This window comes from Eucyclogobius newberryi, unplaced genomic scaffold, assembly GCF_026437365.1.
Source record: "Eucyclogobius newberryi isolate DKJ021-1_F unplaced genomic scaffold, fEucNew1.0.hap1 SCAF_5, whole genome shotgun sequence".
NCBI classification, from domain to species: domain Eukaryota; kingdom Metazoa; phylum Chordata; class Actinopteri; order Gobiiformes; family Gobiidae; genus Eucyclogobius; species Eucyclogobius newberryi.
Window position 1 is genome coordinate 10,210,117 of NW_027316167.1, and position 26,190 is coordinate 10,236,306.

Consider the following 26,190-nt stretch of genomic DNA (forward strand, 5'->3'; position numbering starts at 1 on the left):
AAAAATTCAGACTCCAGGTCATATGCGGGAGTAAGGTGAAAAACTGTCAAATAGACATTATTCAGCATTAAAAACGTATGTGACAATCAGCTGCTTGTTTTGGTGAAATATCACTATGAAGGAGGCGGAGAGTATTACTAGGAAGAGGCGGGGCTTATCAGGTTTGAACAGGAAGTAATTGGACCTGTTTTAAGCCATGTAAGATCAACGATGTGGTTTATGGGTAATAAAATATACAATTATGATCTACAGATGTTACAGTTTGACAATAAATATATGTAAAAATCATAATATGTCTCTTTCAGGACAATTAATATAAAAGTTTCCATTTATTAATATTATTAATTTTCTCTGTGCAGTAGGGCTTGCTTAGAAAATGTGCCATGTAAATAAAGTGGATTTGCATTTGTGTCCTCACTTCACCCACATTGTCTGTATGAACGCGGGTGAGTGATTGTGGCGATCAGAAGGGGTGAAGGAAGTAATATCACATTATATCACAGTATAACATTATCACTGAGTATGGAGTGAATGAATAATGCAATGTAAAACACTTTGGGCGTCTTGATATTTTGGAATCCTTATTTTTTTTTATTTTTTCGTTTTTCATTTGATTATTTTTTTTTTAAATTAAAGACTAGCCACAAAATACAGAACAGAATGTGACCAGAGTGTGAAAATAAAAATTCAAGTGCAAATAAACATCAACTAAACGTCCAAAGAAACAATCTCATGGCATATCTGAATAAAAATAAAGGTCTCACTTGGTCCAAAGTCTTTCAATCTTATCCATTTCCAAATTAATTGCTTCTATATGCTTTTTTGCACGATCTTAACCCCATAGGTCGACTCAGAATAATGCTTGTCTATGAACAATAGATGAAAGAACTTCTGTTCATGCTTTGAAGAAAATAAATGTGCGTGACGTAGTGACAGAGGACATTAAGGAGCTGTTCTCACGACACAGTGTTTCCCAAGATTCACCCCAAAACGAGACTAATGCAGATTTTCTGATGTCATTTAGAATCTCTCTGAATAACTGTGCAAAGGACGTAGATTATGAGAAAAAGTTGGCATGAGATGGTTATGGTGAAATTGGGGCTTTGCAATTCCATAAAAGTGATTTCAAGCCCAAGATTTGGATTGATTCTGATGTGACTGGTTTGCCAAGAATGTGCCACAGAATTGCATTAACCTTATCTTGTTCCATTTCAGATGTTTTGATGCTCACAAATACCTAGAAAAACTGCATTTAGACAGAACCAGGAAGTACGATCACATTAGTCCTGTGCTCAGGTCTCTGCAACTAAAATCTGGAATACCTGAACTGGCAATGTTCAAATCTAAGCTTAAAACAGTTTTGTTTACCTGTGCATGTGACTGAAAGGATTTTCTTTGCACTTCTCTTTTAGGTCTTAAACGGTTTTGTGATTTCTGTCATGTCTTTGTGATTTTAATGCATTTCCTGTTGTATGAAGCACTTTGAATTGCTTTGTGTATGAATTGTGCTTTACAAATAAACTTGCCTTGCCACAGCGGGCCACAAGAAGATTTTAGTTTTGTTTCAACAAGCGCCACAAATTCTGCAATAATAAATTAACTTTAGTAAGAGGAGCTTGAAGTTAGAAATTGGTCATATAGTTCACTCGCTGGCAAATGTAACAACAAATAAACAAAAATAATTTGTCTACAAATGACAAAATGACAGCCTTTTATCAACTCCCTCATTCAAATGAATGGGATGAGTGTTTACATAAGTACCAGGCTTTGTGCGCAGCTTTTCAAAACGCATCACTTCTGAAAGTGATATCTTTTTATAGGTATATATACCTATAGTTTAAGTTTAATGCCATACTGTGTATAATCCAGATATGGATAGTAAACTGATAACTAAACTGTTAGTACTGAACACTCGCAATACTGACCTAACCTAATACTGATGTGCAATTCTGTCGTATGTGCAATTACTGTGAAATTCATGTGTAATCTATGTGCTGTCGTGACACATATTCATGTGCAATTACTGTCGTGATCACATGCAATGGTATTTATTTATTTATTTATTTATTTATTTATTTGTCTATGGGAGTTTTTTATTTATTTATAGGAGATCTTCTACTGAAAGTGTTTTTCAGACTTCCTATAAGTGATCTGTTCTTCTGTATCTACCTCTGTATCTACCTGCGTTGCACCAATGAAATTTCCCCATGTGGGACAATAAAGGAATATCTTATGGAGACAATGGAAACAAGGGCAAGAATATAATTTTGTTCAATTCATTCAGGCAAAGGACAGAAAGAACTATTCATAGGTTTCAGCTTCTTGTTATATGCAACAGTCTGAGGACTTTCATTTAAAAGATATAATAACATTTCATAATTCTGAGTGTTTACATAAATGCTTAAGTATATGTTGCAATAAAGCTAAAAAGTGGCTGTGGAATAATTAAACATGCTTACATCCACCCGCCTAGCATATATTAGAACAGAAATGTCTCTTAGACTGTCACATGAATAACTATATTGACTTATCATTCTATCAATGGCAGAATGACATTTAAGGCTCAATATTTATTGTATGCACTTTTTTACACTAGCTGTTTTTCTGTAGTGCGTTGATATTCACACTGCAGTGGTGGTAGATACATGACTCACTAGAAATATCCAAATATCACACAATTTTAAACATTGTACAGTGTTTCTTTGTTGTTTTATGAGCATGTACTGTACTGGGATCGCTTTAGAAAAATCATTAATCTTACAAAAGAAAAGAGGTGGGCTGCAGATGGAACTAGCTTTTTAACTTCTACTCTGTACAAATAAACACTAATTAAATGTACAGTCCAAGTGTTTGACTTGTGTGCCCTCGTGTGGATGATTTCAAATACTGCAAACGTAGAATCAGAATTACTATCAGAATTATTTGGTTTAATTAATGTCAATATTATTAAACACGAGGGATGTAAAGATTATTCAGCTAATCAATAATTGGGATTATTCAGGTTACAATATGCACAAACTAAAAATGATAATAATTTTTGCCTGGCTGTTTTTGTCACATTAACTTTATTTTGTCATTCTGAATGTTTGATTTTATAAAGCTGGCTATAAATTCGAGGAGATTTTTGAAGATGGTAATGAAATAAAATTCAAGATTTCACTGTTAAAACCTTCAAATCATGATGTTTTTTTTCTCACAATACACGTAACAAATTTTTATATAAAATCATATCTGTAGTAAACAGTCAGTATGCAATCTTTACATGAGAAGAAAGGGCTCAAAGTGAAGAAGAGAAGAAGAGTCCTGATGGAGCTGGATTCACAATCCAGGGACATTTCTTAACTGAATGTTGCAAAATTGACACACATCCATTTTAAGTTGTTTCAGTAAATATTTATTGACGCACCAAACTATTTATGGTTAATGTGCAGAGGAGTCAAGAGTAGCAGCAGTAGTAGTAGTAGTAGTAGTAGTAGTGAAATCTAAATAGTCTTACTCAAGTAGAAAATACATTTAAAGATAGACCACAAAAATAAAACCTGAAGGAATGATGCAAGAAACACACATGGATAATATTGCAATAGTACTGAGTAAAGTCTGTGTTAAAAAGTATTTTTAAAAAGCTGCTTTTTAAAATAAAAATAAGGGATATGCAGTGAAACAAAGATAAGGCAGGAGTGGAAAGTAACAAGTACAAAAATTAAATTAAATGTTTAGGTATTTGTGCTTTATTTACAGAGATTTTACAGTGGATACTTTTACTCACTACATTTGAGAGTAGGTATTTGCGCTTTCTACTCCACTACATTTATTAACTGGACTGAAAAGCATTTTTCTAAAAGTATGTTGTTGGTGTCAGTTTGCCAATTATTTTAGTTCAAGTCCCAACTTTGTGCAAAAATTGTTTATAGATAAAAATGACCAGCTCTTAAAGTTGATTTTGCAGTACAAGTCTCTTTAAGTAGATTTTTTGTGATGTGACGTATTTTTTGTTCCTGTATCTGCATTTTTACTTAAAGGACAAATATTATGCATTATTTGTATTTTTATTGGCCGTTAAACATGCTCTTATGAAACTTTACTTTGGCATTTCACGTTCTAGAACAAAAATAAAATAAATGTTTTTACAAAAAACATTATCAGTTGGTCTTAGCATTGGGAAACGAGTAACTCAGCTTTGGAATTACACACAGTTTAAAATAATCATTTCAAGCCAGCCTCGGACTTCCTGGTCTCCGCACGTAGTACTGATCGTGATTAGATGGGAGAAATTCACAGAACGAGTCTGGCAATGATTCAAGGACATAAAAACAGCAGAGAAGATTCTCAGAGCCACGTCACAGATCGAGAAAACGTCAGTTATGGAGGAAATTCAGAACGGAGTGGGGGGAGAACGTTCTAACCAGGATTTATCAAACTAGGATGTTGAAGCTAAATGCTACTCCAGGTACATTTTTGATGATGAACAATGTTAGAACATGGTTGAAAGCTTATAAAGGTCAATTTTGCATAATGTGTGTTCCACCGCTGCATTTCTGATGGATCGCCATCAGGGTAATCCCCAAAAATATCACAATGTCCGTTTCTGTCAATATTGTCAACCTCTAAGTATAATATAATGTTATCTAATATATTATTGTTTAACTTCATCCTTGCTCTGTACAAGTTTAAATATATTACACCGTTTAACATGGCTGACGTAACTGTTTCGGGTCCAGAACACTCGGTCGCAGGTCTCGCACGGCCGCATCACCTCCTTCGTGTGCAGGTTCTTGTGGTCCTGATAGACTCGTATGTTTTTGAAGACCTTCCCGCAGTGCTCACACGTGTGCGTCTGCTCGGTGTGCGTCATGGCGTGCTGCTTCAGGAGGCTCGGCGACAGGAACACTCTGGGACAGTCCTTGCAGTGGTGCACCCTCCGCCCCGTGTGAACGCGCAGGTGCAGCCGCAGCTTCAAGAAGGCAGAAAAAGTCTTCCCGCATTTGACGCAGGCGAAGAGTTTAGTCTTAGAAGAAGCTGGTTTCAGAGCGTTGTCCTCAGCAGCATCGCCGTCTGACGAGGTCTTTATCTGGAAACAGACAAAACAATGAATGTGAATTATTTTTATTTAAGGATTTTTATAATGTAGAATAAAAAGCAGATTTAAAGCAGAAAGAAGTAACGTTAGCGATAGAGCTCCCCCTGCAGCTCCCTTGTGAAAATACACTGTCAGAGAACAGGCCAAAAACATATATATAAATAGATTTGTTATTTAGACACATATTTCTTATCAGTTATCAGTTCATATTTGTCTGAATTTGTTATTTACACCAGACTGGAAGGAGGAGACCATCTCGAGAAAACACTTTTATTATTGCTACAGTAGTTTGCATAGTTTTGGTTAAGTTATTTTGGTATTCACTGTTATTTTGTGTATTCCATTTAGTTATCATAATTTGCCTTATTGTTACTTTGCTTAAGTTAGTCATTTAATTGTGTCCTTTTTGTATAATTCCTCCCCCTTGTGTTAAAAATGTGGGTTAGTCCTTTTTGTATTTAATGCCCTCTTTGTTTGGTGACAATCAGTTTTGTTTCTGTTAATGTTATTGTTTAGTTGGGCCCAAAACGTTAAAATTATTTAAATAATTTTTGTGCCTTTGTTAATGAATTTTTTTGCCTTTATTAAATTACCTTTTGGTCCACTAGAGGGTTTTTAGGCTAATTATCACAGACGCATTATACAGTATCATCATACAGTATCATAATTCCGTAACAATGATTCACACTTCGTAACGTGTTACCGTGACAAACCAAGCGTCTATAAAAACTGTGCTACATCTTAGCTTTTCTATTTATCATGAAACCACTTTCACGTACCTCTGCTGCCGTGAGGAGTTTGCTCGTGTGGCGCAGCATGTGTGTCCTCAGCCCGGAGTCCGACCTATACGTCTTGCCACAAACCCCGCACACGCAGCTCTCCTCCGGCTTGGCGTGGACGTACCGCCGGTGGTTCGACCGCGTCTGTGAGCTGGAAAAACCCTTGCCGCACAGATCGCAGACGTACGGCCGCTCTCCGGAGTGTGAGTTTTGGTGAGATTTGAGGAGATAGCTCAGGTGGAAACACTTGCCGCACTCCTCGCATTTGAAGGGCTTCTCTCCGGTGTGAACTCGCTCGTGGCGGATCATGTGGGACGGCTTCAGGAACACCTTCCCGCAGTACTTGCAGGTGTTCGGTTTGCGGTGAATGCGGTCGTGGATTCTGAGTTTTTTGGCGTCGGTGAATTCCTTTCCGCATTTGTGGCAAGTGAGGTCCGTCTCCTCCTCTTTCTTTACTAATGGTGCGTTCTTTTCCTGCAAACAACGAGACAAATAAGTTAAGAATGATTGTTTTTATTCGTACAACTACTCAAACGAATAAGTCAAATCTGCAAAATAACTCAGCAAATCACAAATGACGTCTTCTGCAGAGAACTAACATCGCTCAGGCCCAGTTTGAGTCATAATATAGAGTAGGTTTGGTCCAGTTCTAGTCCTGCTGTAGTCCGACTGTAGTCAGACTGTAGTCCTGCTGTAGTCCTGCTGTAGTCCAACTGTAGTTCGACTGTAGTCCGACTGTAATCTGACTGTAGTCCGACTGTAGTCCAGGTTTAATCATGCTATAGTCCTGCTGTTGTCCAGATTTAGTCCTGCTGTAGTCTGACTGTAGTCCCGCTGTAGTCCTGCTGTAGTCCGACTGCAGTCCGACTGTAGTCCAGGTTTAGTCCTGCCATCGTAGTCCTGCTGTAGTCCAGTTCTAGTCCTGCTGTAGTCCGGCTGTAGTCAGACTGTAGTCCTGCTGTAGCCTGATTGTAATCTGACTGTAGTCCGACTGTATTCCATGTTTAGTCATACTGTAGTCCTGCTGTTGTCCAGATTTAGTCCTGATGTAGTCCGACTGTAGTCCGACTGTAGTCAGACTGTAGTCCTGCTGTAGTCCGACTGTAGTCCAGGTTTAGTCCTGCCGTCGTAGTCCTGCTGTAGTCCAGATTTAGTCCTGCTGTAGTCCAGATTTAGTCCTGCCGTAGTCCAGATTTAGTCCTGCCGTAGTCCTGCTGTAGTCCGGCTGTAGTCCAGATTTAGTCCTGCTGTAGTCCTGCCGTAGTCCTGCTGTAGTCAAGGTTTAGTCCTGCTGTAGTCAAGGTTTAGTCCTGCTGTAGTCCTGCTGTAGTCCGGCTGTAGTCCAGATTTAGTCCTGCTGTAGTCCTGCCGTAGTCCTGCTGTAGTCAAGGTTTAGTCCTGCTGTAGTCCTGCCGTAGTCCTGCTGTAGTCCACATTTAGTTCTGCTGTAGTCCTGTTGTAGTCCTGCTGTAGTCCACATTTAGTCCTGCTGTAGTCCTGCCGTAGTCCTGCTGTAGTCCACATTTAGTCCTGCTGTAGTCCTGCTGTAGTCCTGCTGTAGTCCTGCTATAGTCCACATTAAGTCCTGCTGTAGTCCTGCTGTAGTCCACATTAAGTCCTGCTGTAGTCCTGCTGTAGTCCTGCTGTAGTCCTGCTATAGTCCACATTAAGTCCTGCTGTAGTCCTGCTGTAGTCCTGCTGTAGTCCTGCTATAGTCCACATTAAGTCCTGCTGTAGTCCTGCTGTAGTCCACATTAAGTCCTGCTGTAGTCCTGCTGTAGTCCTGCTGTAGTCCTGCTATAGTCCACATTAAGTCCTGCTGTAGTCTGTAGACTCAAATAAGTAAGAGATTATGTAATTACATGATGGTGATTAGGTCATTTCTTAGTCATTGTCTGATATAGAAGAAACAACAAAACAATCCTACAAAGAAGATTTCTTCATTCTGAATGTGGACAAGAACTGAATTTCATTGCCGACTTTGTCAAATCCTTTTACTTCATTGTTCGTACACTTACCTTTAGAGCCTCCAGCTGTTGGTGCCTTTTTAACGCTGTTTTACTTTTGTACGTCTTGCCGCAGTTTTGGCACACGTTGGGCCTCGCGTCAGTGTGGACAATTTGGTGAACTCTGAGATTGGATGAATGCGTGAACGTGCTCCCGCAGGTGTCGCACGTGTACGGTTTCTCTCCCGTGTGGACCCTCTCGTGTTCACGCAGCTTAAACTTAGCAAGAAATGACTTCCCACAGAATGTACACGAGTGGATTTTCTTCCCGGCATGAAGTCGCTGATGAATCTGAAGGTTTGTTATCGATGTCAAAGTCTCTCCGCAGAGTTCGCAGGGGAACATTGCCCCCTGGTGTTCTTCCGAATGACTGATCCCTGAGGTGAGGGAGGAGATGGGAGTCGAACAGTCCTCCTCTTTCACATTGACATTGAACAATTTAGTTTTATCGTCCTGGAAAGAAAGAGAGATAAAATGATTTAATGACCCGGCAACTTAAACTGAGTAACTTAGGTAGATAGGTAGATGTAGAAAAGGTGCAATGGCAATATTTCTGTGTCTACCGAACAACTTTAAGTGCATATGACATGTTACACTACAAATTTAATTATTATAATCAAGATTACAGAGAAAAATGTAGCCTGATTTTCTTAGAATGTTTGTTGGACATCGGTAGTAGATATACATATGGATATACATATGACATAAGAGGTAATGCCATAAATTCTCCACAAACTAATGTAAAACTATGATGTACATTTCCCACAGGTATTATCCCAGAATTAGAAAAACATCTCCCCTCCAAATTATATGTATTGTTTTTTAGTCACTTAAAAATTGCATCATTCATTCGCTTCACACTGGCGGGCAGGTTTTCTTCTACAGTCATAACTGCCCTAGGGCTGTCTGACAGAGATATGGCAGCCTCAACGACAATCACTCAGTCACACACCACATCATCATATCAGCACTGACCATTGGTTCCTAAACCTTTTTGTAGTTGTTTAGTCTTGCTCCCACTGCTCGGGCGCACTTGATAAAAAAAGGTTTCTACATTCTACATTCAGATTAAGCATGTTCTTTACATTTAAAACATTTAGACAAGCCTAGGAAAATCAAATTTAAACAATGTAATCACATTTTTATTTTGCATTTCCTAAAGCCTTGTTGCGTACCCCTGGGTTACCCATATCGCAGTTTAGGAACCACTGCTTTAGGTAATAAAGCTCATTACATTTCAATGGGGAATTGTTGGAATTAAGATATTACTCAATTCTAAAACTAAAACTGAAAGTAGCTACTCATGTGTACACGTATCACTAATGAACAAATTACATAAAACAGAATAGTTTTATAATAATCTTAATCCATATCAGAACTAGTTTAAGACCATATACCAGTAATAAGCATAAAGAAACTGATATTATTTTGTGTTGAAAATAACATTATGTTTTTAATTATCAATGCAGTAAACATTTTTGTATTGAGCCTTTTCCTTCCTACTGAAAAATTGTTTGAAATGTTGGTGTCGTGACATCATTGTAAACAATCAGTCAGACTCTACAATGAATCAGCTTCATAATCATGTGCAATACTAATGTCAATCATCCCTGGTGCAATATTTTCTGTCCATGTGAATAAGAGTTTTATTATTATTATGATTATAAGACTTATTTTTAAATGATCTATCTTTATCATTATACGTATGTGCCTAATCTGTGTTGCAACACTGGAATGTCCTTATTGTAGGACAGGTTATCTTATCTTAATATCAATATATCACCAACCTAATGTAACAAACATATACAGCTTAAGGACTTCAGTGTTTTGTCATTTTTCCACCAACCTCGCTCGGTGCTACAGTTTGCACTAGTCTCGGCTTCTTATTCTTCAGGTGCACGTTGTGATGATTCCGAACTTTAGCTGGACTTGGAAACAGCTTCCCGCAGAATTCACAGGCGTGGAGTTTCCTTCCCGAGTGAAGGAGTCGATGTGATTTTAGGGACAATCCATCGAGAAACACCTCACCACAAGTGTCACAGGTGAATGGGAGAGAGGACACGGTCTGGCCTTTGTCCATATTACACCTGGGATTATCTCTGTAAAAAATAATTGAATATATACTACATTAAAGTGAGCTAAAACAGTCACGGTCACAAGAATTTGGTGAGCTCAAAATGTTCCCAAATTAAGAAAGTTTTGAAAAAGGCTTTATGTTATTTACTTGTTATTTACCAGGCCCTAGTCTCAAAATCAGTCTGTTCTCTTAAAGACATCTTTAATTTTGTACCACAATTAAAATCTCTTGTCATTTATTGAATACTAACATAAACAACCCACATTGTAGCTAATCAAGTACAGAAAATTGACTTTATTGAGCTGTTAACCATGTTTATAACGTATGTTCCTTCATTCCTCAAGAGTTGTAAACGTCATATAGCACTTTTCAAACAATATAGGCTAAATAAGTGAATTAAATCTGCTGCTTGTTACCGTGAAATGCCACTATGAAGGGGCCATTGTGGTTTACAATTAACAAAATGTGAAATAATGACCAATTCATGTTATAGTTTAATATAAATACCCGGAAAAATCATATGATGTCGCCTTTAAACGTAAAGTAGATGAGTCCACGCTAACGCTTATTATGCCTCTGTAAATGTGTTATTACGTTATTATGCACCACGCTTCGTGATCACGGCCCGGCTGAGATCACGAACACACGAACAGAGGAACATGAACCGGTAAAACGGATAGAAATCACTGACCGGAGCACGATTGATCAGACGATGTTGTGGGACATGTTTTGGAGAAGCAACAAAGCAACAGCGGCTCTTCCTCTTGCTCTTCTGCTTCCTCTTCCTCCGGGTGTCGCTTTGCTGCCGAACACTGGTTGATTTCGGTACTGCAGTAAAACAAAAAACAAAAATAAATCTTTAGGTGGGAATAGATTAATGTTCTAAATAAATTAAAAATCTCCCAGTGTGACTTAATATCTGCGAATGACTTGACTGGACCAATGAGGGTCTTTAAAGGAGATGTGTTGTGCTTTTTTCCTCATCACGTTGTAATAAACTGTAGCACACGTGGATCATTATCCTACATTTTGTTTATTGTAAACTGTAAGATTGATCTTAAACAGCTTGAAAAAAGAAAAGAAAAAATAGGACCATTGACTTCCTGTTAAAACTGCAAACTTGATAAGTCCCGCCTTTTCACATTTTACCATAACAGGGTGATTTTAATTTAATTGGTTTTATTGTGAAACCTGACGTATGACCCGGAGTATAATATCTATTTAAATACATATTAATAAACGCAAAGAGAGTTGCTATATGACTTTTTCTGTGCACTTGAGTCCCGGATGCAGGGAATACAGGAATACTTAACATGCATGACCCTAAATACAACTTTGAGTGAAGTAATTGTAATATATAATATGTCACTCAAATTTCTAAAAATCTAAGGTCAAATTCTTTCATTATAGTACAGAGTATGGTACATCATATCTAAAACCACCTCAAATAGTTGGGTAAAATTGTGAAAATATGGATTAATAACACGAGGATGATCTTATTACTTCTATGGGTGGGAGATTTAGGACAGGCATGAATTACACCTTTAGACTTATGTAGGCCTAGTGCTCTTCAATGTTAACTTAATTCCTTAATACACAGAGCGTGTGGATTAGCAACAGATCTCCAAACTGTAACATCACCATGGACCGTAAATATCACATCAGAGAATTTAACCTAGATTTTACGATACTAATTAATACATTTAGCATTCATTAAAAGGCGTTCAGGTTGTTCCACTGCTTTTTGGTTTATTTCAAACCTTATTAATTTGTTTTGCATTTTAACCTGAGCTATGAATTAATATTTTTCTTTTAATGGAAAAATATTATAGTCATATTATTCATTGTATTCATTTATTTTATTTTTTTCTTCTGTTCCATTTTTGTGGTGCCCTGTAGTGATCGGAGCACTTGGGGCAGTGACTGAAGGAATGGCTTGTAAGATATTCTACTGCCAATGAAAATGTATATATAAATCACTGTAAATACTTAAATAAGATGAAAATTATACTTATTCCAGCAGGTGGCGGTATTGCACAAGACCTCGCGTTTGCCCACCGCCCGAGTCAATAAAACCTCGAAACGATCGTTAAAGGGTTAACTTGACTTCCGGTATCTCCTGTGGATGCTAAGATGGCGGACACGTGCGGCCAGGTTTTGCTCGGCTCGGGGCTGACCGTGCTGTCCCATCCGCTCATGTACATCAAAGTCCTCATCCAGGTAAACGCAGCACTCTTTACCAAGCTCACGTTTGTTTCAGAAAAGAGAAACTCCCCGAAATACGTCCGCTTTAAGCATTTGTTGTTTACACAATTCCCAGGCAGCCCAAACCGGAAACGGTCAATCAGCTGAATATTATCTAATTTTACCTCTATTTTAGCCTCAAATTATTATGTTTACTGCTCAGGACGAGTGTTAAAGGTGCATGTGACACAGTGGCGTGCTGTTTTTTATTACGCTAATAACTATACGCGTAATAAATCATTCATTCATGCAACTTTCCTGATTGCAATGCCTTGTCCTCTTGACCTTCCCCATCAAAACCCGTTAATTGTCAACTAAAGTCAAGTGCTATACGTGTTTAATGAAATGATCCAACATTTCCTATTGCTATTACGCCTTGATTACGTTTATGATCAACTGTTCCATCTTGTTCTATGGTAATATTGTTACTTGAATATCTGGAATACACTACCGCTGATTTTCTATGTCACATTTTGCATATCTGGAACGTCACATTGAAATAGTAATTTATTTACAAAGCAAAAGGGTTGAAGAAATATATATATTTTAGTTCTGTGGTTCAGATGTGATGCTTTTGCTGAACATGACGACTGAAACTGAAATTGATTCTGAAACGACATCATGGCAAAGTGACATTTTGATTGGGGGTGCACAATATATCAGAACATTTTACATTTCACAATAATAGCCAAGAATTGCAAGAACCGATATCGCAAAAACAAACGATACAAAAAGTATCTACTACTACTACTACTTGACACAGAAATATATAGTGTTTTTGATGGTATAATACAGCAAAGTCCGATTTGAGTCAGTTCCCCCCAATTTAGCCTTTTTTTTTTTAGCCTTTTTTTAGTCTTGTTTAGTCCTTGTTGAGTTTTTATTGTGACATTTAAATTTACAAGTGAAGTTAGGCATTTCCTTTTGTTTGAAACTTTTAATTGAACTGATTCCATTGTGTCAAAGAGAATTCAAATATTCTTTTTAATAGTTTTCGCAATACAAAACCTAATTGTTGAATGTCGTGTCTTTATCTCATATTGTACAAGACAAATTTAGATATTTAATAGTTTAATATGGATTATTATTGTATTGTTCCTTTAAAGTACCCTGCTTTAATATTGAAATCGAGTTTGATTTAAGTATTTGTGACACTAGTGTAAATTATTTTCCCCTCTTTAGGGTTGCAAAAGGTGATCGAGTCAAAGTCATAATTTGAATGGTCTTAATTAACATACTGCAAACACAGGAACTATTCAAGTTGACTAATTTGCTCTGCAATACTCCCACGTTATGTTCAAACTTGTTTATGAATACTGTTGTATAATAGACAAGGGTTGCATAATAAACTGCACTTATTTAGATAAAAGAATGCCTCTCCTTTTTAGAGACTAATCTTGTACCTCTACCTGATCTCGTGGTAATTCCTGTGATTCTTGTAGTTTATTAAACGTTAATGCACTGGGATTTTTAAAAATGTTCTCTTAACACAATTCTAGAATACTTTTAAAAATGTATAAATTAAAATCAAAAATGGAATAAAATGCAAATCGGAGCACATTTACGATACTTGGGCTTGAGACTTATTTTCTGTTCTTATTACTGACGGGCTCCCTCTGCTCCACAGCCTCAGACAATCCTCTGTTTACACACCTCAATGTCGATCTTTGTCCTCTGAAAGCCACACAAAGATCTAGTGTTGACTGTTACGAATGTGAAACTATGCAACTGTTTCTTAATGTTGTTCTCCCCGTGTGATGTGTTCAGGTTGGACACGAGCCGCTGTCTCCGACTCAGGGCAGGAACCTGTTTGGTCGACAGGTGTATCAGCTGCCGGGCCTGTTTGCTTATGGTGAGTGTTAAAGAGTGTTAAAGGTCGTTTCAGTGTCTCTCAAAGGCCATAAATCATGATTAACTCAATACAAATAATATCCGTCTATTCATTGAGTTTGTGTGTGTGATTTAGGCTGAACAAAACCAAAAATATTGTCCAACGTCTGATTTTTCTCTTATATATTGTTATTGATATACTGGACAAATATTTTCACTATTTTGCGTTTTTGTTATCGGCCTTAAATATCCAGCATAGTCTCAAATTTAGTTAGACCAATTATGTGACAAAGTGAGGTGTTCACTCCACTCGTCCCTTTTAGTTTACTGACTTACTTGATCTCTATCATTCCTGGAGTTAAAAGAGAAGGGCCGCCAAGCCATTTCCTGGTTCGAAACCCTGTCCTGGTGATGTCACTAAGGACACCAGAATGTACTATTTGGAGCAGGGGTATCTACGAAAAGTCTGAGGAATAAAGTCTGGCGGTAATGCAACACTCGGATGCCAACCGCCATAAAACAACAACAACAACAACAACAACAAGATATATCGTGAAAAGTTTCCAGTGAGAATGAAGTCTAAAGAAAAGAATAAAGTCTGGCGGTAATGTAACACTTGGATGCCAACCGCCATAAAACAACAACAAAATGTATCGTATTTTTCAGGCTATACAGCGCTCCTGAATAAAAGCTGCTCCAACAAAATGTACAAAGAAACAAGAACTTGTACATACACGGACCGCACCTGTCAATAAGCTTGTGATATTTACACAAGCCGTTTATCTTTTGAACTGGGGTCTGCTGTGAATATGAGTTGAAAACACAGCATTTTGAAGCTTAAACAGAAAACGCATCAGAGCTGTCCCCACTGTCCTTGATGACTCTGTTAGAGCTGATTTACCTGCGTCTGTGTCTTCACATCTGGTTCATCTGCTCCTGAGCAGGTGATTAGCGAGTTAGTGTTACATGAGATATTTACACAAAAATATGGTCCACGGTAGTGATGCAGGGGTCATGTCGGGCCAAGAAAGTTTAATTTCAAGTCGACAGATTCTAAACTGCAGATCGCGGTATATCTCATGTCTGCGCTCTACGTGTGTGTTTTGAGTTTTGCTGCATCTGGATTCACTTCCGTATCAGACTCATTTCTCAGAGAATGAGAAATGAGAATAAAATAATAAAATACAGCGTTTTTAAGTACAGTACAGAGAACACGACGTGTCGCCCTGACCACTGTCCCCTGAATACTAACCCCCTTACCATTGACGTCTTCTACAGTATGTCAAATGCTTCTGCTACTCCAGCAGGAAAATCTTTAAATTGGATGCACCGTTGTATGGGTGTGGGGGAAAAGTAGCATCGGTCTGTGCAGTTTTTCAAATGTTATGATGTTGTTTTGTACTGTTCTTATGTATTAGTTAGATGTGGAATCAGCCGGCCCAATTGGTCTCATTATAGAAGGCAGGTGTTTGCCTCAGTGGGGGATTTGGTTTTCTGGTCTTTGGGATTTTTTGAAGCTCTGCAGCGGTTGTTAATTTGGGGGCACTGTAAGTAAAATTCCACTTTTACTTACAGTAAAAGTGGAATTTTCCTTCTGCCATTTTAGCCAGTCAATGCTACACTACCTCACAAATTGATATAAAGAGATATAAAGCTTAATTTGACACTGTAATTAATGGCACTGTACCCGATTTTTACTGTTTTGAAACGTAAAAAACTGATATTCATGAACATGATTCTTTTTGCATGTAATAAAGTAAAATCTGTTCCATAATTTAATTTATTGTAAAATCATCTATTCTGGTGAAAATGGGACCACAGCGCTGTCTCTGCATCTAATTAAAGAGCGTTTTATTCTCAGAGAAGCAGGAAGTGTGTTGTTACCATGCTAATGTTTGTTAGCTTTACCTGGGACGAAACAAAAAGTTGTGAAAAGCAATTATATATTTGGCAATGATGGTTGGTGTTCCTTCTCAACTGGTTCAGAATTAGCTTTGGACAATCTTAAATATGACAAAATTAAATGGATGAACTTTACTGAATGTTTTGTTTCTTTGTTTCCCCAAGACTCACATACACGGACCTCCAAGTAGAAAAAAATAGTTAGAAACGATATAAAACGCTTTATAAAAAAATCTGGGATCAGAATAATTGGTATTAAAAGTTTCCCAAAGGAATGTGTCCACTGTAAAATAAATGTAAAACTTTTAAATAAAACTAGATCTAAATACATAATGTAATCCAAACATCAGGAGAATAACAGCCGTTGTGTCAAACGTTGCATAGATTCTAAATTCTACTCTGGTTTTTAATGCATTCACTCATCAACGTTTGCTTTTCGTGTTTCGTTCTGTTTCAGCTAAACACATCGTAAAGATCGACGGAAAAGCCGGTCTCTTCAAGGGCCTGGTCCCGAGGCTCTGCGCTGGAACCCTCGGGACGGTCGTGCACAGCCAAGTGGTGCAGGTGAAATATAACCACACGCACTAGTAACCTTTCTGTCCCATGTCCATGTGTCACGTTTTACCATCGTGTGAGAACAAACGCCACTATCGTAATTTACTCTCAGCCTTCCTCTTGTAGCTTTATGAAACTCAGAATGATGAATTAAACAGACAGAAAATAAGAGCTTTGGACTTTTTTGAACCGATCCGATATTTGTCTTGCTGTTGTATACGATGGCCGATATTTGTCTTGCTGTTGTATACGATGGCCGATATTTGTCTTGCTGTTGTTTACGATGGCCGATATTTGCTGACATATCAATGTTAAGGATTTAAAATCCAAAGCAAGGCCCATGAATCAATTTCAAGTTGAGGTAAAGTTCACAAAATTATTATGAAATTTCACTTAATAAGTATGATAATCAACCCAAATAATAACAACGGTCTTATTTGAAAACCAAAATCATTTGTTGCATGATTGTGTGACCATACGGCCATATTTAAGATAAGATATTCCTTTATTGTCCCACATGGGGAAATTTCATTGGTGCAACGCAGGAAGATACAGAGGTAGATACAGAAGAACAGAACACTTATAGGAAGTCTGAAAAACACTCTCAGTAGAAGATCTCTTATAAACAAAAACTCCTATAGACAAAACCTCCCATTTCCCAACAAGGGATGGAGGGGAAAAATAATAAAGATAAAAATAAATTAAAAAAATAAATACCATTGCATGTGATCACGACAGTAATTGCACATGAATATGTGTCACGACGGCACATGAATTGCACATGAATCACAACAGCAATTGCACATATGACAGAATTGCACATGGTTAGGTCAGTATTGCGAGTGTTCAGGACTAACAGTGTTTGTTATAAAGTCTGACAGCAGCAGGAAGGAAAGACCTGTGAAACCTTTCCTTCACACAGCGAGGGTGGATCAGTCTCTCACTGAAGCTGCTCTCCAGAGCGGACAGAGTGGCCGATATCACCAAAAATGTTCGATATCGACTGATACCAAAACTGGAACCAATATATTGCCCATCCCTAGATAATAAAACACATTTCACAGTTGTTTTTTTGGAGCATGGATTCCATTGTTATGATCTACTTTTGCTTCTAAAATCATTATTTTTTACTTTTTATTTTTACAATAATATTGAGATTCCGTCTCTCACAGTGGAAACGTCAGACCCTCCATAACGTCATTATTCATAAAGTGGGACAACATGCAAAATCGCAGTGTTCAAATACTTATTTTTCTCACTGTATGATGAATGGTGAAAAACTTGTAATACTTTTTCCTCACATTTATCTGAGGAAACTTCAGGAGAAGTTTCAAATATTATTTAAATTTAAGAGTTTGTCCTGTTCAGTTGCAGTGTCCGGCTTTAAATTGATAAATGTCACTTTTTATTTTCAGAAATGCCACGAGACCGACACTATTCGGGTGAGAACTCTTCATGATGAATCTGGTTGTGTTGTATTGTATTTAAACGTGTGACTGAACATGGCGATATGATATATTTGTGTGTAGCTGCCCGGCGGCCCACAGAAAGCTCCTGCTGGTTCTTTGGAGCACGTCGTCAATGAGGTAACGCTTAAACCTTTACCACATTTGATCACTTTAAATTCTTACAACGTGTCTTTAAAAACAGACAACCAAAGAGATGATCGCTCGCTCCTGCGCCACAATCGTCACACATCCTTTTCACGGTAAATCTAAACATGTTTTCTGTTTCAAACCTACAGCACTTGAATAATACACACTTGGTCGTGCTTTTACTTTAGTTTTTTCTGCCAACTCGAGTGCAGTGTTCATCTTTAAAATCTATTTTTAAACCCATATCAGATCTATTTGATTCCTTGTTGCACCGGATTATTATTCTTTCTCCTCATAGTTTGAATTTTGAGATTATTTCTATTGAGACTTTTTACTTTTTCTACAAAATAAAGTTTTAACCTGTTACCACCCACCTGTCCGCCGGCGAACATTTTCTATATCTCAAATATTCTCTTACATCATCACTTTTATTTCCGTGGTCAATACCAGCAAGCCATACATCATTTTAAAGCTTATTTTCTCAACAAAACGAATATGTCATTGATTTACATTGAATTATATGCCCCAAGAAGCAATTGCCAATAGTTTGTGAGAAAGTCTCAACTTTTACAAACGCATGTCATGTTTGCTGTTTATGACGGACGAAACGGCTTTAATTCTGTACATCCTTGTGCTCAGTCTGTCCGTAAGGAATCATTGAAAAACAATATCCACTTGTATTTTTCCTGAAGTTATCCGATTTCGAGATATTGTCAAGTAAACAAACTTTTCTTCGTTTCTCGCCGGACGAGAATGCGCTTGTCCGCCGCATTTCTCCGTCCATAACAAATGACCTGTTTGACTTATACGATAGTGTTTGACATCGATCTCTTCCTTAGACTGTTTCCTACAGAATGAGACCATCCACGAATTTTTCTGTCACCGCGTTTGTTTGCTACAGCCTCCGGAGGAAAAAAATTCGGCGCTTCCGAAGCGCGCGTCCATCTTTGTTTTTAGCCCTTAGCTTCTGCTAACAGGCACGCAGGAGACTTTGAGTGACATATTATTCTAGCCAATCAGGAGACCTTTTTCCTGATAGGCGGGACAAAGGGTTTATTTACACAGAATTCTCCCTGTTCTCGTGCGGAAGGCTGTAAAGAGCCAGATTTCTCGGCAGGATTTTGCGCATAACGTTTTCTGAGTTTATTAGCCTTTTGGACGTGCATTTTGTTAGATATATGTATTATTATACCAATACAAAAATAAAATAAAAATATTATAATTTTTTTTTTTTTTTTAACCTCTATATGGGAAATTCATGGGTAAACTCATATTTACACATTTTCACATTTTTTTTTTTTAACCGTTATAATAGGTATTAGTGGCCTACAAAACATCAAAATGTATGTTTTATGATCATAGAGGTGCTAAAATTGTAATAAAACAGTTTGGCACAGTTGGCACATATTTGGATCACTTGTTCCGAATATACTTTTTGATACAAAAAGGTCAACAGCACCAAAATGCCTGTTCCTAGAGATCTGAAACTTTACACAGTTGTTGTCAACAAGATAAACATCATGTACAGTGAACAGCATATGCACACAATGAAATATGTCATGCTCAGGACCATTACAAATTGACAATATTCAGGCGAGACTAAAAAAGGATGTTTTGTTTATGTTTGGGCTTCTGTAGTGTAAGTTCTGAAGCCCTGACCAGTGTTCATGTGCACATCTGCAGAAACTAGAAGGCCTAAGCTTTCTAATGATGCATCACACTTGCATGTGGAACATAAGATCCTCTTTTAATAAGCAATGCCATTTGGGTATGTCCAACCATTGTGCACAGGGCAAAATAGGTGGGTGGTAACAGGTTAAAATTGTAGAGGGAATAGTTACAAATAAAGTGTATAGTTTATTGTTCTATTGTAATATCATTATTTTGGCAGTTTAATTCAATAACGCTGCTTTTTGTTGTTCTAAAAGGCTCGAGTCTGTAAAATCCAGATATATTATCTTATTTTTTTAGTTGATTCATTGTTGTAGCCCGATGTAATGTGAGCCCGATTTGTTGATGTGGTGGTTTTTAATGTTTTGCACTCTGAGCGTGGTTTCGAACATGCTTTTTAAACTACAAACGGCAAAAAATAAACCAAAGCACCTAAACGCATGTAACGGTGTATTATTTAAAATAAAATGAATAAATAGAATGCGTTTGTGTTTCAGTGATCACTTTGAGATGCATGGTGCAGTTCATCGGGAGGGAGGCAAAATACAGGTACGGGGGGGAAAAACGCATCTAAATGTCACTAAGTTTATGATTTAATCGTGAACAAACTGACACTATTGTTTGTTTTTTGTTGGCAGTGGTATTTTCGACTCTGTCATCACGATCTACAGGGAAGAGGGCGTCCTGGGTTTCTTTGCGTGCGTAGTTTTGCTGCTCATTAAGCGATGTTGGAGGTAAACGCGGTGCGATTGACGGTTCGGTGCGTTGTGTTTGCAGTGGGCTGATCCCTCGTCTGCTCGGAGACGTCTTCTCGCTCTGGATTTGTAACATGTTGGCCCATTTCATCAACACCTACGCCATCGACGACTCGGTACGGCGCTTTCTTCTTCTGTTTTAAATGCGTTTAATCTGCCGAGGATGTTTTAGTCATCCAAAAATGCTTCCGTCACAAGGGCTGGAACTAGAGGTGAGTAATATAAATACGGGATTAAGTTGTTTTGCAGATAAAAATGTTAAGATTAAATTATCGAGCCAATCGTCTTTAAAGGAGATGTTAAAATGCTGCTAAAATATTCAGTTCAAGATTAAGAAAGTATAACAATCTAAAATATGGGAGGGGGGTTAATTTTACAGTCCTTTTATGTTTTCAGAAATACTTTAATTTAAGAGAAAGTTTAAAATTATAAACTTAATATTTATTTTCTGGGATAAAATACATTTAGAAAGCTTAAACATGGTCAAGATGATCCCAAAAATCATCACGATATTAATTTTTGACATAATCGCGTGCACCGAGCTGCAATTAACAATTACTTTTGACAAACATTAATATTTCAACTCATCAATCCATTATTTCTATTGTTCATTGAGACTTAAAGGTGCCATAACATGGGGAATCGATCAAAAAAACACCCTGGGTACATATATGAAGCACAAATAGCAATGTACGAAGGTTAAAAGCTCTGAAAAGTCGATTTTGCATGTTATGGGACCTTTAACCAAACAGAGATTGAACTATGATGAATGAGGCTTCTAATTACGACTATGATCATTTTCATAGTCACGATTGGTCGATTAATTGCTGCAGCACTTTAAGCCCAGCAGCACTTCTGTTCCATAAAATCTGTACCGGAAATCGAAATAAAAAAATAATGGAAGATTTAGCTAAACAAAACGTGAATGGACCATAAAATGAACAACACAGATGCAGAAATATGACTTTGTACTACTTTTGTTTGACTAGACAATTCTCTCTCGTTGAGCGTTTTAATTAGAGATGATGCACTTAATCTAATTAAGTCAATATGATGAAATAAAAATGGTGATTTGACCCCAGTTCTATTCCCACTTATAAATGCACTTCTTGCTTGTACTTTTCTGTACAAACGGTATAATCTTGATCAGGTTTTGACAGGGGTTTGTTTACAAAGAGTAATTTAGAACATAACGGTGTGTCCAGTGTTTAAATGTTGTAACTGCAGTTGAACTAATGCAAGTCACAAGTGCTGAGAGGAAGGCCTTGTTGACAGTCTGTCCTTTGTTTTAATATTGACTTTTAGGATGGACACGTGTTTGTTTATTCAGAATGGCTCAAGTGGAGTGAAATGTTACAATAAATTACAGTATTGAGGACTACTGTATGTAACAGACACAAAAAAACGAATGGGTCGCCATCCCAATAAACTAAAAGTTAAAGGTGCACTTCACACTGAGCGTTTCTCTGAGTAAATGTGAATAGTCGACTATGACAATTGTGTGTTTTATTTACAAAGATGGCTGCGTTATTGAATAAAAATGTGAAATTGTCCTGAATATTACATGTAAATATTTGTATAATTGCATTCCAGTGGAAATATTTTACCTTTTTAGATATAAATATTTTTGAAATGTGTCAGTACAATAAAATAATCTAATATTTAGTTTAAAAATGTAAACGGTCCCTCCTCCTGAGCCACGCTGTTGTTTACCACTTTGTTCTGACTTCCATTAAACCTGTGTCTTGTTTTTAGATGAGTCACACGGGAGAGATAAAGAACTGCTCCCAGGCTGTGACGGGGGTGAGTTTCCATTAAAACCCCCCATTATTTTAGATTAAAAAACTGTTGCACAAACTGAACTGGGCTTGAATTTGTTTTTGTTCACAGTTCTTCGCCAGTATGCTCACGTACCCTTTTGTTCTGGTCTCCAACCTTATGGCTGTCAATAACTGCGGGTGAGTCTTACTTTCTTATTCAATCCAACTTTATTTGTATTCATGGATTTCAGTCACGTGACTTATTTATTGTCACTGCCATTTTGAAGATGTGTCCTTGTGCTGCTGTTTTATCATGCGCATAAAAAGTGCATTCAAATTTAAAATGAAAAGGGTTTATACTTCAAGAAGACTTTGGATCTCTCTCTACAGCGGCGAGTCGCTGACACTTTAAAGCGGCAACAGCTTTTGTGGACATTTCCATCTGCTCTTCCTCGTCCACAAGCCCTCTGGACCGGACGAGCCCTCGAAGCTCTCAAGAGCTCGGACTTTGTGTCTGATTCTAAAATATAAAAACCCGGACAGTTGGGGAATTAGGCTCATTCAAACTGTCTGAAATTAGGCCGAGGTTTATTAGCATAGCCACGCTGTAATGTGTAAACTGAGCTCTATGAACATTGTCTAACTGCTGTGTGATTTTGGGCATTACAAAAATGAATTGAATTGAAACTAGCATTAGCCAGCTGCTAGCTACCCGCGGAAACAAACCGCTCAGTCTGGAGTGGTTTCCAGTCATGCATTTCTGGATAACACAGTGAGCATGCGGCTTTCGTCCTCAAGATGGCAGTAGCAGCGAGTGTGAAGTCACTTCAGACCATGAATGGCACATTTTTATCAACTAGACACGTTTCCAAAGCGACACAAGAAACCTAACTCTTCCAGTCATCATGAGTAATGAAGTTAAAGTGCTCTTGTGGTTGGTGTTGCAGACTTTCCGGAGGTCTGCCCCCTTATGCTTCAATTTATCCCACCTGGGTTGACTGCTGGAGGCATCTAAGCAGAGAGGTAAGTGAAGGACTCGGGATGCTAATCCACTAACACCTTTACACAGGTATTTTTAATGGTATGTGTGTGTCATTCAAAGTGCTTTAGTTTACAGTAGAAGGACATTATAACCTGAATGGATTGTGGAAAATGAATATCTGAAATGATAGACATGGAAAATGTGTTGAAACGTGTTATTTTAGGTTTAATTATCAGATAAATGTCTGAAAAATACAAAAAAAAGTACTACAAAAGTACAGAAATATCTCAATTTGAAAGCGTACAACAGAACTTACAAAAAAAAAGTTCTTTTATAGCTTTAAAAAAAATAAACGATCAGATTTAGGATATCTTAAAAACATTCACTTTATTTATATATCTGTATATTGCCCACCTCTACTTGAGTATAACACTTTACATTATTTGAATATGAATTAACTTTGTATCGTCAAAATCAATGTTATAAGCTAAAAAAATAATTGGGATATAAGTACGTTTTACGAGGGACAAATTGTGACCAAATTGTCTGCCACAGTTTTATGAAAAGTGGGTTGAGGAAGAAACAACTTGTTGGTTTGAGTGTAATTTTAAAGCTGGACTTGCAAAGTAAATCTAAAGGTTCTGAAGTGTCGCTCTGACCTCGAGGTTTAATGTGTTAAGTCCTCGCACCAGCTGTTTACTGTCTCTTCATTCAGACGATTGTCCAGTAAAAGTGTCTTTCCTGGACACTACGGCCTGATCTAATCAAGACGAGCAAAAACGCATCTTTATCTTTTATAAAATGACAAAAACAAGTTGTGGCTAGGTTTTATAAAACATTTTTATACTAAAACTAGATGTTCAGTGTAGCAGGTATCGAGGTTTAAAAATAAATACAGGAATAATAATCATAACTTAAACAAAATGAGACTTTTCCTGAGTCATTTTAGAGTTGCATTATCTCTATCAGTCGTAAAGCTCCTGTGACTCGACCTGTTCAGATGAACTTTATTCTGTTGTTAAAGAGTGTTTTATCATCTTTTTTTTTAAATTGGGTTGAGCGATATTGACAAATATTTGACATTTTTATTATGTTAATCCAACAGAAATGTGTTTAAAACGAGCTCTTTTTTAATGTGTTTTAATGATCAGACTCTACAGCAAACTCCCTTTATACAGTTAAATGGAAGCTGCCAACATTTTTTCATTTATTATTGGCTCTTTCCCCCCCAGTTTTTTATTATCACACACACAATGGAGCTGCCGATTAATCGCAATCAAAATTTGAATGGACATAATTAGCAAATTGTAACGGCTGCAGTTTTTGAAGTGCCATAATTTCCTCCACAAATGACAAAATATTCAATTCTAAATGTCTAATTCTGCATAAAAACGGAAAACTACAGCTCAGATCTGTACAAACTGCTCTGAAATACACAAGTCTGCAGTTCAGTTTAATATCATCACTGTTTTGTTGTTGTTGTTGTTTACAGGGAAACATGAGCAGAGGAAACAGTTTATTTTTCCGGAAGGTTCCAGTGGGGAAGACGTACGCGCTCGAGCAGAAGAGATTTTTTTAAACCCAACGACTGCGATTGTAGTTGGAATAACGACGGCACTAAAAAAAAAACGAATAAATCAAAAGGAACTCCATGTTTTTGCCTCTGTTTGGCACTTAAATCTTCTTTTGTATGCACTTGTTTGCCATGTATTTTATTCATTTACACTACCCCATCGATGTTTGGCTGATTAACAGAATAACAATGAGCGTTTTAGTTTTATTACATGTTAAAAATATCGTCAAAGTGCCCCCATATTTTTATATATAATTCTTCTTCTCATACGGCGTTTGCAAAGTTCAGTCTGCATGTGATCTGCTAAAAGACCTGTCGATATGGATGAAAATACAGAGGGGACCCAATTGTGTGACGTTTGTCTGGTTAAATGTTAATTATTGTAGCGCCCCCTTGTGGGATTTGGAGTAGGTGACCTGGTTGTGGCGCATGTGACGTTCAGAGGAGTAGTCTCTTTAAAACGGTCAAGTGCTTGTACGAAATCAGTGACTGACCCAAATAAATGCTTTTTTTTGCACTTGCCTCTTTGATTTGTGTTCTTTTCTTTTTTATTAAGTCATAAAAGCCCAAAGTGCAGGATGTGTGGCTTTAAATTTGTTTTTTTGGACCAGAAATGTCTTTTTAACAAGATTTTTTTTAAGATGAGAGAATTGAAGACTTTTTTTTTATGATAATGAATGTGAATAGTTGTCAATCCATTAATTTGTAACAGATTTAATGATCTGTAGATGGAGGCGAGTTAACAGTCCATACGTTTTACCATTGTTTCTAAACGTTATGGGTCAAAATAGTTTAAAAATAAACTCAAGACTAAAAAAGGAACGAGCTGGACGCAACTAAAAGGACAAGAAGTCAAGTATTTAGTATTGTCAAAGGAGATATTACTAAACGATCATATCTGATGGCGTGAAATGACCAGAGTACAAATGCTTGTTTAAAATTACCAATTGCAAACAATTCGATTTTTCAATTTGTGTATAAAATATTGATCCAAACTGCTATTAAAATTGTGTTAAATGAACTCGAACTCTATTTTTTAACATGGAGCTTATATTACTGCATATATTTTACAACAAATGTGCACCACTGGCTGAGAGACAATTTACATACATTTGTATTTTTATTCACCATTTTAACACAAATGTATTTCTAGTTGTCATTTTGGGTCCTCTATATCCAAGAAACAAAGGTTCATACGTAATATTGTCAACATTAAGCGCTTCAGTAACACTAGAGTTCACAATCATCCAACACTTACTCAAGGCATAAATCAGAATTAAAACAACCAGAGTAAATTTACCTCAGTTCAATATTATCATATCCTGCTTCCGAAGAGTGCACACGCTTTTTTGCTCGCTCCGCTTGCTATCGCTGCTTTCCTTAT

General features: G+C 37.2%; 2 protein-coding genes across 2 annotated transcripts; one reads left to right on the top strand and one right to left on the bottom strand.

Annotated features, from left to right (window-relative positions):
* Positions 1-4,605: 4,605 nt before the first annotated feature.
* LOC140381372 (uncharacterized) lies at positions 4,606-10,704 on the bottom strand. Its single transcript, XM_072465421.1, has 5 exons — positions 10,631-10,704; positions 9,709-9,959; positions 7,875-8,315; positions 5,857-6,330; positions 4,606-5,068 (listed from the first exon to the last, which is right to left on the bottom strand). The coding sequence occupies exons 2-5, from the start codon at positions 9,940-9,942 to the stop codon at positions 4,634-4,636; spliced, it is 1,584 nt and encodes a 527-aa protein (XP_072321522.1). The 5' UTR covers positions 9,943-9,959; positions 10,631-10,704; the 3' UTR covers positions 4,606-4,633.
* A 1,322-nt stretch (positions 10,705-12,026) lies between these two features.
* On the top strand, positions 12,027-24,999 carry mtch2 (mitochondrial carrier homolog 2). Its single transcript, XM_072465347.1, has 13 exons — positions 12,027-12,159; positions 13,951-14,035; positions 16,373-16,479; positions 17,886-17,912; positions 18,000-18,056; positions 18,121-18,178; positions 20,234-20,285; positions 20,375-20,434; positions 20,514-20,607; positions 22,247-22,294; positions 22,382-22,449; positions 23,199-23,274; positions 24,726-24,999. The coding sequence occupies exons 1-13, from the start codon at positions 12,073-12,075 to the stop codon at positions 24,810-24,812; spliced, it is 906 nt and encodes a 301-aa protein (XP_072321448.1). The 5' UTR covers positions 12,027-12,072; the 3' UTR covers positions 24,813-24,999.
* The last annotated feature ends 1,191 nt before the right edge of the window (positions 25,000-26,190 follow it).

Coding starts and splice junctions, on each gene's coding strand:
- mtch2 (XM_072465347.1), top strand. CDS start 12,073: ATGGCGGACACGTGCGGCCAGGTTTTGCTCGGCTCGGGGCTGACCGTG. Junction 14,036..16,372: donor GCCGGGCCTGTTTGCTTATG/GTGAGTGTTAAA, acceptor GTTCTGTTTCAG/CTAAACACATCGTAAAGATC. Junction 18,179..20,233: donor CGTCACACATCCTTTTCACG/GTAAATCTAAAC, acceptor TTTGTGTTTCAG/TGATCACTTTGAGATGCATG.
- LOC140381372 (XM_072465421.1), bottom strand. CDS start 9,942: ATGGACAAAGGCCAGACCGTGTCCTCTCTCCCATTCACCTGTGACACT. Junction 6,331..7,874: donor AACAGCTGGAGGCTCTAAAG/GTAAGTGTACGA, acceptor CGTTGTTTGCAG/GAAAAGAACGCACCATTAGT. Junction 5,069..5,856: donor AACTCCTCACGGCAGCAGAG/GTACGTGAAAGT, acceptor GTCTGTTTCCAG/ATAAAGACCTCGTCAGACGG.